We start from the raw sequence: 14,548 nt of genomic DNA on the forward strand, positions 1-14,548 counted from the left end.
GTTTTCAAAAGCCTATTTATCCCAACTTATTGAACATCTTTATATTAGACAGTTGTTTTTGTTGTTGTTGGTGGTGGTGTTACCAGGGATTGAACTCACAGCCTCGCGCTCACCAGGCAGGCACTTGTGCCTCTGAGCTAAGCCCCCAGCCCTTCACTATTAGACAATTCTTAGAGCTTTTTTTCCAAAGGTGTTTTCAAAAGATAGCTTTAAAAATGAATTTACATAAGAGACTACTGACGTGTAGCTCAGCCACTAGACAGTTACCATGCCATTATTTAATAAAATCTTCTTTTATCAGTCAATGTCTACTTCTGTGGTAGAATTCCACGTCAGCTTTCGGACACTGTGATAAACATATGAGAAAATCAACTTAAAGGAAGAAGAACTCCTGTTAGCTTAGTGTTTCAGGTTCCAGTCCATAGCCTCTCAGCCCTACTGCCTTCTGGCCTGGGGTGAGGCATGCATCACGGAGGAGAATGCACTGTAAAGACTTCTCATATCACAGGAGCCAGGAAACAAGAGACAAAGGCAGGGGCCAGAGTCCCCATCCCCTCCAGGGCACACCCACAAGGATCTCCATCCTTCCTGTAGGCCTTACCTTGTAAAGGTTCACCACCTTTCCATAGCATCACAAGTCTTTCAGCCTTGGGAGACACTTAAAATCCAAATCATAACCAATACTGGCAACTTTTTCTGTTTTAACAAATTCCTTTATTATAAAACATAATTTAGAATATTTTTATTTTTTTGTATAATTTTAACATTATAGTAATTTTGCTGTGGAAAATAAAATTCTGCCTTGCAGGAAAGAGAAAATTCCTCAAGACCACGGACTGATGTCTTTATTTACATATTAGAGCGAGTGAGCCAGTGAAAATCCTATAGAAAGAAAAGACAATGTTCAGTCAGAAGAAACAACTATCTCACCCTATAATCTCTCTGTCTAGCTTATTCTAAAATTTAAAAGTCCTGTATGCTGAAGGTAAAATGAGGTTTGTCTTTGGTCTAGTGCTTTTCCTTAAAAAGGAGCTACAAAGGAAAGAATGTTGGCTTCCTTGTCCTAAAAATAGCCTAAAATGGTTTTCTGAATCCTCTTCCAGTGTAATCTGTGCACATGCAAATGCACACACACACATGCACACTAGTCTGAAAGAACCAGGGATAGTGTACACTGAATAGGAGAAGAGATAAGACAGGCCTGCAGAAGATTGAGCTCCTAGGTCTGAGAAGAGCATGTGTAAGAAGAACCATGCATTATCTGTGCCTTTTCTAGGACTAACAGCATCCTACACATGTGACCCACACACAGGCTCCTATAGAGAACTAGCATTACCTATATTAAAGCAAGAAGTAGCCAGACCACACTACAAATCAAATGCAAAAGGCTGAGAGAGAAGTGGGAGAGAACCAGGGAGGAAGCTAAGCCCCCATCTGTGAGCCAACTGGAGCAAGGAATAGGGAGAACCAGCAAGGGAGCTAAGCCCCGATCTGTGAGCCAACCAGCACACAGGCTGGAGAGAACACAGCGCCCCCACCTCCTTGCCCCAAAAGCAACCAGCTGATCCAAATGAATCATATTATTTGATTGACTTTGCAAAGTTAAAGCCTATAGTCTAAATGACTACTTAGAGGATAACAATATGCAATAAAGTAACTATTGCAGACTGCCTACTGTTTATCAATGTTTCAATTTGTTTTATTCTGTTTTATTCCCTTTAAAATTAAATTTTTTAAAAAAGCAGCAGACCAATAACCAATGAAAAGTTTGTTATCGGCCAACTGGGAATTGTATGTGGAATTCTACTGGAATGAAGATAAATGCTGAAGTAGTTAAATGCAAGAAATATAAGGATAATCCTCACAGAATTATAAAATAAGAGGGAAAGTCCTTATATTTCTCCACAAATACTCAAACAAAATTCATAGAGAAACTACAAACAAATTATTGGAAGCACATCATTAGAACAGAGAACTCATTAGCAGAGAGGGGGCAATTCATTGAGCTCTTCTGCAGCTAACACAGGTCTCAAGACATTTAATCACAGTATTTGTCAAGGCTCTGGCAGGGTGCTTAGCTTCCTTAGCAGTTTGATACCCTCATGCTAGGAAAAGGGTATCCTGAGCTATAAAACTAATATCCCACTTGCTGGAAAGTTTACACTCAATTGTAGATTAACACAGTGACGTGGGATTTACAAGTCTGTCCACCAGTCATTTGGCAAAAGTCACTTCAACAAGCAGAGCACATTCGTCACATGAGCAGGGTCAATCTTTGACCAAAGAATGAAAAGGCAATCAAAGGCCATGGGTATAAAGCAGCATCCCCAAACTGCTAACCCTACCTTAAATGAGTCTGCCTGTTCACCCCTTGCTAATGCCGCCTGCCGCGCCTTTCCAGCCTACTCCATCTGCCACCACCCTCATCACCACTTTACCTGCCGCTGGGGGGTAAATTCCAAAGTCTATGATGTCTACTTTTATACAAACAGAATTTCAGGAGAATTCTATAATTAGTTAACACTATACTGTATTGATTGCCCCGGTGTCTGTTCATCCCATAGCACATACATGTCTGAGAACCGAGACAGTATGAAAAGACCTCCTGCGCTGGAGCGGCTTAGGGGTGAGGCAGAAGCACGCAGAACAGGAATGTATAGAAGATGCGTGGCGGCAACCAGACAACAAAGTGAAGAGTGAAAAGGAACTTAAGCCAGGTGGGAGGAGGTCACACAGCGCACTCCATCACTCATCTCCCTACTGTGACCCCAGTACAGCTCTGCTTCAGAAAGCAGCGTGACTCACTCGGCTGTCACCACACCACCCGACCTATTACAATCTCATCTGCCACTGTACTCCCTCCACTGTTTTCCAGCCACTCCAGCCTCTTTCAGCTCCTTAGACTTGGCTGGCTCTCTCTCGCCACAGAGCCTTTGCACATCTTCTCTTTCCTCTTTGCCAAGCTGCTCCCATTTAGCCTTCAGGTATCAGTTTAAGCATCACTTCCCGAGAGGCCTTCCCTGCAACCCCAGTATAACTCAGATTCCTTTGTTGTATATTTGCTGATAAGTGGGCCTCGTTGCTCCCAAGAAGTTATCTTACACTGTTATGCAGCACTCAGTTGTGAGGTTACTGTACTGTACTATACTGAGGTTTCTGTACTGAACCCTAAGCAACGTGGAGGTGAGGACAGAGCGCAGTCTGGCTCAGCGGTCTTCTACTTCTAATGCAGCACACGTAACAGTACCTCAGCAAACATTACTGAACAAGAAAATGAAACTGCCAAACTCAGAAATGATTCCGAAGAACTGCTGGTCACAAGAGTTTTCCTTTCGGAGGGAGATGAGGAATGCTAAGGATCTGTACTTACCTGGGCCTTGCGTGTGCTCTGTGGCTCAATCAAGATATTGATCAGAGAAGGGTTAGCTGTGTCTTCCAATGCCTGCTTCAGGGATTTTTGGAGTTCTTCTGGTGTCTGTACAAAATATCCTTTGCCTCCAAATGCGGTCATGACCTGCTCATAATGTGAGTTTGGCAGGAGACACATTGGAGGGGCCCTGAAAAGAAAGTCCTAAGTCAATGAAATTTAAATTTCAAAGCTTTAGTAAAAGGTCATTCTCTGGAATAATTTGTAAAAAAAAAATATGATCCAAGACATAATTTTACCTCTAGCTGAGATGCCAGTACACTAAAGTTTCTGTTTTTGTTGATATAAAAATGTCTAAAAATTTTCCTGTGATGATGCAAATGTTTTATATCAGTACGACAGCCATTGGCCACCTGTTACTTATAAGCACCTAAAGTGTGACTAAACTGAGATTGAACTTTTAATTCAATTCAACTGAAACTAAATTTAATCAGCAATGGATGTCTAACAGCCAATATACACCAACTATTATGAATCTGAAAGCAAAAGGAAAGGTTACTGCAAAACAACAATGAAAAAACACTGAAGTGAGGGAGGCATTACACACACACACAGGTGCCCTAGTCCGCCCAAGGCTAGCTCACAGATCCACATGTCTTACAGCTCCCGGCCAACTATCACACAGGCTTAGTTTGGCTCTCCCGTGAGATAAGCAAGAGCTAGCTAACTGGTAAAATGAGGAGCTCTGGATCATAAAAGACACATAAACATCCATATTGCTTCCTACTGTACTAGGAATAGTAAGATTGGGGCCTTGTGCAAAAAGCCTTGTCATTAATAAGTCTGGACATCCTGTCCAGTGGCTCCCTGATTGTAAACTGTTTAGGAAACACCTAACCATGGACAGCTGTGCAAAGACCCCCAGAGACAGGATCTATACCCTTCAAAAGGACTGACTACAGAAGCAACACCCATGCTGAGCAGGCATATTTCAATACTGTAACTTTTAAAAAATATGATTAAAACATAAATACACATTGTTCTGGATTACTTACACTGTAGCAGCATCTTGAAATTCTACCATTTTTTTCCAAGTATCTGCATCCACACCTTGATAAATTCCATTATTGTTTACCACCAAGACTATGATTGGCAAGTTGTACCTAAAAGAGAAAAACATAAAGAAAATCATTCTTCATTATACAGCAATTTCTTTCTGTGGGCTGAAATTTTAACTGAAAAACAGACAAAATTTTCTGTATGCTTTTTTTGTAACTTTGTAATATTAAAGAAAAACCAAAAATCAAGCATTTATTTTTTAATTAAGAATATCAAATTAGTAACAGAGAAAACAGATTCAGTGGTGAGGTAGAAGCTGGCAGCAAATCAGTTTCTCTGGGACTTAGAACTGGAACACTCAAAAAACAACTTAGTGAAGAGAAAGACTAGAGAAATCTTCTGGAATCAAGAGTTAGTAAGAAAGCTAAAAGTCACAAAGAAACTTATGACAACATAGAGAAAGAATGAAACAGGCTAGAACACTGACTTTGCCTTCCAGGGGGACCTGCATCAGCAAACATAAGGTAGGCTTGGAGAGGACCAGCAGGCAGAGAGAAACAGCAGACCAGCACACCAGCCCCAACAAAAGCTGTAAGTGTAGTGTGTGGTTTTACTCCAGAAGTGACCATCCTGCACGGCAGACTAAAGGTGGAGAGGAGATCCACTGGAGCTCCCGCTATATTAGGCAGTGATATAATCAGCAACCATTTTAACAAGGTGCTTATTGTTTAACACCGAGTTACCTGGGAATCAGAAGTGACAAAAAATCCACACTTCAGGGCTGTGTGTCACCCTACCACACTGGCTGGGTGGGGACAGTCATAAGACTCAGTTGCAGAGAAGGGGGTAAACAGGCAAACACATTTCTCAGAAGTTGAAGCAATGGAGAGTGAGCTCGGGCTGTGGAGGCACAGTGGTCCTGCCCTCTGTGGTAAGGAGCCATGCCAGCTGCCTGGTTTTATGGAAGGGCTGGGTCTGGCTCCAGGGCACCAACTGGCTCCACTTGTTCCCTCCTTACTCACTGCTCTAATTGCTTTCCCCACCTGCCATGATGGGTGGCACTCAGGGATGTGTGCCACATCCTGGGTTAAATAAAGGGGGGTAAAGTTATATGCATGTACAAATCCACCAAAAAGAAACGCATTAATCTGTGTAACCAATATGCATTAAAAAGTGTGGTAGAAAGACAAAAGAAATAGTAAAACACCTAAGAATGAAGAAAGGGCAGAAACCAGCAAGGCTGCAGAAACCTCAGCAGAAAAACATTCCACTTTTGAGAGGGGAAGAATTGGTCTAGATTATCAAGACAGATTCAGATTTCTGTACCACAACTCAGTGATCAACTCTGGCTTACAAATCACATAAATATCATTGTGAAGACCCTATTTTGATTATAGGAATGTTGCCAGAGTAAGACAAATGACTGTGCAGATATCCAAGATAAGTCTATTACCAGCACAACCCCATTTTTGTGATATGTGTGTGTGTTGCATGGTGATGGAATAACAAATGATTTCTCTTAAAAAAATCAGTAACAGACACATCATGGAGTGGTAGAAAGAATACATTATTAGAAGATGGTAGATATAGGACCTTCTACTATTATTTAGCTTTGAACCTGGGCAAATTACTTGGTTTTCATAGATCCAAGTATAGTAAGAAAAAGACTTTCCTTACTTATTACACTCTGAAGCACTACTTCTAAATGGTTCTGAGGAGCATTGTTTGAAAGTATTTTTCTATTTATTGAGCTCCTCACAGATAACCAGCCTGTGCTGAATCTGTCAGAGCCACCTGAGTGAACAGTCCACTTGTCCATGCTCAAACCATGGCACCTGGCACAATCAGTAGAGAGAAAGGGTAGCCAGCAGTGTCCTAAACAGTACAGCAAAGCAACGACAATAAAATGGCTCACTAAACTTTATTCATGAGTAAAGAAGCACGTGGTTTTCATTTTTTAGTTATGATTTCCGACAACAGTCAGTAAAGACAAACTAATTTAATAACTAGGTTTTTTCTTTATTTTTAGAGTAAAGCAAAACAGAAAAAAGGGTAGAAATAAAATAGAATTTCAAAAAAACATTAACACTAACAAATCACTAGTTGATAAATTACACATTGTTATCTTGGAAATAGTTGTTCAAGTTACAAAATCAAAGCTTAAAAAGTAGACAATTAGGCCAGGGGTTTAGCTCAGCAGTATAAGTGTTTGCTTGGCAAACACGAGGTCATGAGTTCGATTCCTGTCACCAAAAAACAAACAAAAAAACCAAAACAAAACAAAAAGTGGACAATCAAACATTGATAGTGCAAACCATTCTGTTCAATGATACAATAAAAAGTAATATGGCCATCTATCTTACACACTTATACAAACAATATACCCTTTAGAGTACTTTTCTTCTAATAACTAGCTTTAACAAACTAATTTAATTATTTAACAACAGAATCTTGCTATTTGTTCTCTATGCTAAAAGAGAATCATTACTCTCTAGAAGGCTGGCTTACCCATAAATCATCTTTCTGGTATGTATCTCTCAGTTGTCAATGGACACATTCCAACATTCTCCTTGAATTTTTTTTTTCCTTTGGTGGGTACCAGGAGTTGAATTCATGATTCATGATCTTGTGCTTGCCAGAAAGGCACTGTGCTGTTGAGCTATATCCCCAGCCCTCCTGAAATTTTGACATAGCTTTAAAAGCCCCAAAACATGATTCACAAAAGCCCTAAAAAGAGCCCTGACCAAAAACACAATGTCTTTTACTATAGTTTAAATTTAGTTGGGAGCGAAATGTCACTATACTTCTACAGTAGGAGCCACAATTCATGAGCTTCCTCATAAACCCTCGTAACTACAAATAAAATATGAATGACGTCTTTCACTGCGTAACACCTCAAATTTTTCCTTGGTTTGTGTGTTCCTCACTACACCTTCTAAGGTAAGAATTGCTGTCCTTGTTGTTTACACTAAGGGTGCTCAGGCTTGCCTAAGCGACTTAAGTATAAGCTCTGGCCTCTAACACAGTTGAACCAGATGGAGGTCACTTGTCCTAGAAGTCTGTCTCCCTATAGAAGACGTGCTCTTCTCAGACCAAAACTTTCTTCCTATTGTCCTCAAAATTACTCCGCGTAGCTCTGCAGGTTTCTAGCATCCAGAGAGACTACAAATACAGTGTCTTAGAGGAGAAAAGCCACGGGTTATAAATGCTGGGCTCCTCAGGACACAGTACAGTTCTCTTCAGAGGACCCCTGACACATGGTATATACCTGGTAACTGTTAGGTGAGAGTTTCACATGTAGGTGAACAATATGCTGTGATTCAGGGTTCTGTTTTACCTGCATATGGTTTCCATTTCCATGCCAGAAAACCCGAATGCACTGTCTCCTTCCACACAGACGACCCGCTGCCCGGGGCTTCTATCTTTAGCCACCAGAGCAGCTGCAATAGCAAATCCCAAACCGACTCCCATTGTTCCAAAAGTACCAGCATCAAGCCTGTTGGGGAACAAGGCTAAAATAAAACTCTCTGGATCATGTCACAGAGGGTAGGGTTGACATAAATCTTCCAGCCATATTCATATTACCATGATTTGTAGAAAAATAAAGACATTCTCTAAATGTTTTAAGACTGTAAAAAACTAACTTGTTAAGGATTAGCGGCGTAAGGGGAAAAAGCCACTCATGATTATTCGGTGGGCTGTACACATATCTTTAGAACCCTGACTATATAACAATACCAAGGACATATCAAGCATAAAAACTACAGAATTTCACCTAAGAATATTTATGAAATATGTCCTTATACACTGAACATGTAGAGTTCTTATTTTCTTACTGCTTTATTATAGTTTCAAATTAAACACATAATGAGCTCTAAATTTTTTTCTTAGAAGTCTTACCTGTGACGAGGAAGGTAATTCTGAAGCACAGTGCGTCCAATGTCCATGGTGTTTGCTCCTTCACTTACCACAAAACAGTCTTTGGGCAATTGTTCTTGAACATGGTAGAATACTGTGTAATAATTCATAGGCAGAGACGTTTTGGAAGCTAATTCCTGCAACAGCAGGGGGAAACAGAAAATAACCAATGACAGTAAGCTACCATCAAGCTGATTTGCAAACAGCTAGGCAACAACTATGCGCTACAAGATTCCCAGGTGGCTGTCCAACAGCTCCCCTGGGATACGAACTGATGATGGACAAACCTGGGGGACATGCTAATAAAAACATGTCCCACTTTGGGACATTTTGAAATAAGCCTGAGGGTATCTCCCTTCCTGGAGACCCATGCCTCACATCAGCATATTAAAGACTGGGGGCTGGGGATTTAGCTCAGTTGCATTAGTGCCTGCCTGGCAAGTGCAAGGTCATGAGTTCAATCCCCGATGCAAAAAAAAAAAAAAAAAAAAAAAAGCCACTGGAAAGTTCTATAGTAAAAGGAAGCTGGGAAACACTGGGTTAAATAAAATGAAATAATCTTGAGTACTCTTAGAAAAATAATGCCTCAGAAAATACGGAATTTTTAATCCAGAACTTTTCATTTGAAATATGGCCTTAAGTTTAAAATTCAAATGTCAGGATTACAGAAGACAGCTTGGAAATCCGGTTCTTTCCCAGCACACTCAAGAGTAAAGAAGGTTTTGCTACACACATTACTCTGAAGAGCACCTGAATGGAGGGGAAATGGCAAGGCACATGCTTTTCTATAGCCATGTGCTGGGCTTAGCAGGTGCAAGTCTCGTGTAGCCCCAGCACCACCCCCTCTCCTGTGCTACTCTGCTCTACAGAGCTTGTTTCCAAGGTGGGTGAAGGACCCTCCTACACTCTTGTACCAAAGAAGACGAGTAAACTCCTTCCACCTTAAACTAAGGCGACTCCCAGGAAAAAGAAAAGGTTAGTCATGGTACTATTCAGAAAACAAAACCAAGGCCTAGAAAGATGGTGCACACCTATTTTTCCAGTTACTCAAGAGGCTGAGCAGGATCAAAAATTCAAGGCCAACCTGGGCAAAACTTAGTAAGACCCTGTCTCAAAATAAAAAATAAAAAGGATTGGGGGTGTAGCTCAGTGAAAAGCATGCATAGGTTCAAGTCCTTGTACCTCAGAGAAAGAACTGAAGCTAGCTCCTTTTTTCCTTTGCAGTACTGCAACTGAGCATAGTACCATGAGCAAGCTAGGCAAGCTCTGCACCACCGAGTTATCTTCTCACCCATACTTGCCTTTATTTTTCTGCAACACTGCAGACCGGGTCCAGGGCTTGTCCACTGAGCAACATTCCCAGTCCTTTTTCTTGTTTCTTTTGAGAGTTTGGCTAAATCACTAGATTGCCCAGGTTGAGCTTGAACTCAAAATCCTCCTGCTTCTCAGTGTGCTGGGATTTTAGGTCTGTACCACCAAAACTGGCTTACTCTAGTCCTTTTCAAAAACTTTTATTTTGAGACAGGGTCTAAGTAGCCCAGGATTGCTTCAAACTTGTGATCTTCTTTCCTTAGTTTTTCAAGTAGCTGGGGTTCAAGCCAGGTGTGGTGGCGCACATCTGTAATTGCAGCACTCAAGAGGCTGAGGCAAAAGGATCACTGTAGGTTCAAGACCAGCCTGGGCTACAAAGTGAGCTTAAGGCCAGCCCAAACTGCACAGTGAGACCCTGTCTCAATTAAAAAAAAAAAAAAAAAAAAAAAAAAAAGGCGAGTAGCTGGGTTATAAGCAAGTGTCACCATACATGGCTCCTCAAACTTACTCCTGATAGGAGAAACAGTCACTGATTAAAGTTCTAATGTAAAACATAATCAGGTATAATTAATTCTCCTATTATGCTTGATTTAAAAAGCAAATTTATTTCAAGCTTATTAATATATTAGGGAACAAAATGAGCATAATAAATTTCATTTTGCTAATGTACGATTCCATCAGCAAACACTAGGTTAACACAGAAAACTGCACACAGCTGACTCAAGGTACACAGGAATATACAAAATAAGAAAAACTCAACTTGTATCACAATCAAAGAGAAAGCAAGATCAATCTATCTATCCATCCTGACTTTAAACAAAATTCACCAAACCCTGCCGAAATGACTCGTTTTAGTGATAATAATGAATAGTTTGATGGTTTCAAAACCCATCAAATTTCCAAAACCTTATCAGGCAAAGCCACAGTTTAGCTGAGAGAATTACAAAATACTCTTCAGCAGTGACACCAAAATGAAAGAGAAGACCATCTAGTGGGTCAAATTTTCAATTTTGATGAAACTGAAGGATCTGTAAAGGCAAAAAAACCATGCTCCAACATGTCCCAGGATTTAAGTTCGAAAGATTAACTCTGATGTTCTCTGACACAAACTTGAGGACAATAAGCCAAACTCACCACACTGCAGTAACCCACAAGCTGTTAACTCCTCCGACACCCAATCAAAAATTTTCAAGGTAAAGTATTATATTTATTGTATTTATCTTTCCTAATCATTTGACATCATTAAACTTTTTTTTACCACTTTTATTAGGTTCCTATCTTACTTATTTTTTAATCAAGTTTTTGAGTTCTGTACTGAAGCTCTTTTACTAGCCCTGTAGTTTTTAATCACACAGTTCTGCACAGCACGGAGCATCACAGCAGGACTAAGTGAATCACGAACCTCAAGTGTTCTTGAATTTCAGTGGTTGCTACAGTACCTTGGATGCTGCTTCATTGTTCTTCATTTTTTCTCTCAAAATTTTCCACCACTTGCTTTCTGGAGGATACTGCCATGGTGTTTTATCAAATTGTTCTAAAAGCTAACATAATAATAATAATAATAATAATAAGCGTTTTATTTTCTTTTGAAAATAAACATATTACTATAAAAATCTCTTCCTAGTAAACTTGACATTACTCATACTCTTTGCTTTTCCTCTAGGAAGTAATAGCAGAGAGGTTAAGTGGGTAATCTGGGGAGCCTTTGTTTGGATCAGAATAGGTTTCTGCCAGATGTTGGGGTTCCTGTAACAGACTGAAGTGTCACTCCTCCACATTGTACAGGCAGGAGTGCTTAAGTCCCTCCACTAAGGAAGGAAAACAACACCCCCACCACAGAACCTTTACAGAAGCCTAACAAATTAGTTACAGTGTCTGTAATGCAGACTCAATGCTCCTAAGTGAGTTCATGTATGATTGGAAATTGCCTTTTAACTTTCTGTACTTATTTTTTTTTTAATTTTGTGTAGTTATAACAACAAAACTCAAGTGATATGACTATATTCTTATCTGTCATCGCAAATACATAAATTATGTATAAAGAATAAGAATAACTCACAAATTACAGTTTGAAGAGTAAAGAACTCTTTAAAAAAACTGGCCAGATCTTTCTAGTGTGTAAACCATTTCTTGCTATAAATTCAATGCCTCTGGAAGTTGTAATGTAATTTTTGATAGCTGGATTCTACCTAGTAAATCCATTATTTTCTTATTAAATAATTTTAAATTTTCAAGTGCCTTTCAAAAATGCTTGATTTGGGGCTAGGGATTTAGCTCAGCAGCATAAGCACTTGCCTGGCAAGTGCAAGGCCATGAGTTCAATCACCAGTGCTGCCCCTCCAAAAAAAGCCTAATTTACATAAGTATGAGCTATGTATAAGAACTTAAGATTTATCAAGTTTCAAAGTTACATTTAAGAGTTTTCCAAAATGATCAAGATGCAATATGTATCTGTACTAATACACCAAGAGGATTACAATTATTATCAGAAATATATACTAAAAATAAAGAGTAGTTTTCCATCATAAACTATGTTTAAAATCGATATTACCAGAAAAACCTTTTTTTTGGTACCAAGGATTAAACTCACAACCACGTGCTTGCCAGGCAGGCACTTAGGGTGCTTGAGCTACATCCCCAGCCCCAGACAAACATTTCCAAGAACTGTTTTTTAAGGATCAATCCATGTAAACTAAAAGGGCAAGTTGTTACCTGTTTAGTAACAGCATTTATGTCTCCTAGCAAAGTCACAGCAGGCTTTACATTATTTCCCAATTCTTCTGCACAAATATCAATCTAAAAAAAGAGAAAAGGCTGAAAAACAAGCCATGTTTTCTATTAAAAATCTTTTTAAGTAGTCAATTAGAGTTGAATAAATGAATGCATATATATAATATAGTAAAAACACTTCATAGTCAAGCAGTTCTTTACTAAAAGTAAAAATCTATAGAACTGTGAATACTAAGACTAGTGTAGAGAATCAGACCATCATCCCTATTATGGTTTGTTCATGCCCCCCCCGCACCCCCCCCCCCAGCTTCCAAGCCTCGTGCAATCACGGACACAGCTGAATCTAACATTTGTGATTGGCTCATTGTTTAGCACTAGCATTGGTGGTGTGAATGCTACACACACCCAAGGGTGGAGCCAACATACAGTATAAGGACAGGAAGGGACATGCTTTGCTCTCGTTTGCTCTGTTGCTCATGCAGCTTGCAGTGGCCATGAACGGCTACCCTGCCATGCCACCTTGCTGCTTGGAGCCAGCTGAGTATGGACTGAAACTCCCAAAACTGTAAGAAATAAACCTTCCCTTGCTTCATTTTTGAGTGTCAGGTATTTTGTCTCAATAACAAGAAAGAAGTAACTAAGACAGTCTCTTACTTAGAATTTACTCTACAGGATTTTGCTATTGTATCACTACACTCTCAGGAATGCATGTGATCTGATAAATCATAGTACTGAATCTAACCAATAATAAGGTCCTACTAAATTACATTTGTAATTCCTATGGAGGACAGAGGTTCTCAAATTTGAATGTGCATCAGAGCCACCAAGTGTACTTGTTAAATTCTCACAGTGGAGGTGTCTCACTCAGGAATAGCATTTCCAAAGGTTCTTAGGTGACATTGATAAAGGTAGCCCAGAGACCTTACTTTAAGGGCCACTCCAAGAGCATGGCATGGTTAACTCCCCAGGTACCCAGAAGCTTCGCACAAGGCTTCTGCAAGAAGGAATAATTTATCCACCCTAAGGGAGATACACTTTAGTCAGTAATCAAGAAGCACAATCAGAGATGATGGCATCTTCCAGGTACAACCCACAGTTTTACTCATGTTTTTTAGTTTTCAATGGCCCCATATGGGAAAGGAGCTGTTAAAAGTTGACTCCTTAGGAAACAAGTGGTAGACTGGGAGTAGACAGCAATGGAATGGCCAATCTGCATAGGGTACCAGGGTTGCAGTAGGTATGCACTTCCCTGCACAGCATGGAAAATAGAAAGGGACTCATAATGACACAAGAGTCATCAAAACAAGTCAGAATATTTTCCAGTTACTATGTTTTATGATGCAGGTCAAAGGAGACTTACAAGTTTAGAGATTTCCACCTAATTGTAAAGGAAGTTGTAGCATTAAAAGAAAAACCCATAACAATGCTGAACTATTTCACTTTAATCTATCTCCTAACTTAAACCTCTTTTCTGTACTTTTAAATATACATGAACTGTGAAAAGGAAACAAATTATGTTTTCAAATCTTGATTCTGAAAGGTTTTCTGGTTTGAAATAATGTGATACATTTTATTGTGCAGGCTTGAAAAGTCAATGTACTTTGTGGTTCCTAAAATTGTATTAGACAAGTTATAAAACCTCCTGTAAAGAAAGAGAAAAGGTTCTTTACAAAAGCCAAGAAGAAAACAGCGCTGATAACAGCTCAGAAGGAAAACAATAAGCCCGAGGCAGTTGTGATTTGAAATCTCTCCTGAGTACCTGGATAAACTTCACATCTGGCTGATATCTTGGAGGCAGTCCAAAATGTAAAATCCAATTTAGTCTGGCACCAAATAAGACAATTACATCTGCAAGCTGCAAAGCTCTATTAAAAAAGAAAACTGAGGTAAATTAAAAGTTATGTAAAATAGTCAAATATTTTACTATTTCAAATTGTCCTCAAATTGATTTTCCAAGTATTTAATCTAATTTGGAGCTTATCTTATAGTTACGAATTGGCTTCTGGGTAAATCTGATCTTTAAAAACTAAAATACTTTATAAAACCATTCTATTTAAATAATAAACTAAAAGATGAAGTAGAATAAATATTATCATAAATTGTATATATACTTTACTCATTTATTACTTTTTAACCATTAGAAAAATTTAATGTAAGTTTACT

At 39.3% G+C, this 14,548-nt stretch overlaps 1 protein-coding gene across 2 annotated transcripts in view; it reads right to left on the reverse strand.

The window, feature by feature from the left end:
* Nucleotides 1-691: 691 nt before the first annotated feature.
* The window catches only part of Hacl1 (2-hydroxyacyl-CoA lyase 1), a 33,466-nt gene continuing 19,609 nt past the window's right edge, over nucleotides 692-14,548 (reverse strand). The window contains exons 10-17 of one of the 2 annotated variants that reach the window (XM_003480117.5): nucleotides 14,145-14,250; nucleotides 12,368-12,451; nucleotides 11,095-11,196; nucleotides 8,327-8,481; nucleotides 7,764-7,922; nucleotides 4,423-4,530; nucleotides 3,371-3,557; nucleotides 692-882 (exon numbers count right to left, since the gene is read on the reverse strand). In XM_003480117.5, coding sequence (XP_003480165.1) covers nucleotides 850-882; nucleotides 3,371-3,557; nucleotides 4,423-4,530; nucleotides 7,764-7,922; nucleotides 8,327-8,481; nucleotides 11,095-11,196; nucleotides 12,368-12,451; nucleotides 14,145-14,250 — 934 coding nt within the window. In that variant the 3' untranslated portion in view covers nucleotides 692-849. The remainder of the gene's footprint in view (nucleotides 883-3,370; nucleotides 3,558-4,422; nucleotides 4,531-7,763; nucleotides 7,923-8,326; nucleotides 8,482-11,094; nucleotides 11,197-12,367; nucleotides 12,452-14,144; nucleotides 14,251-14,548) is intronic. The other variant, XM_063257203.1, reaches the window with a different exon arrangement.

Source organism: Cavia porcellus, unplaced genomic scaffold, assembly GCF_034190915.1.
Source record: "Cavia porcellus strain 051 isolate PalLab524CR breed Dunkin Hartley unplaced genomic scaffold, mCavPor4.1 scaffold_10, whole genome shotgun sequence".
Classification (NCBI taxonomy): Eukaryota; Metazoa; Chordata; class Mammalia; order Rodentia; family Caviidae; genus Cavia; species Cavia porcellus.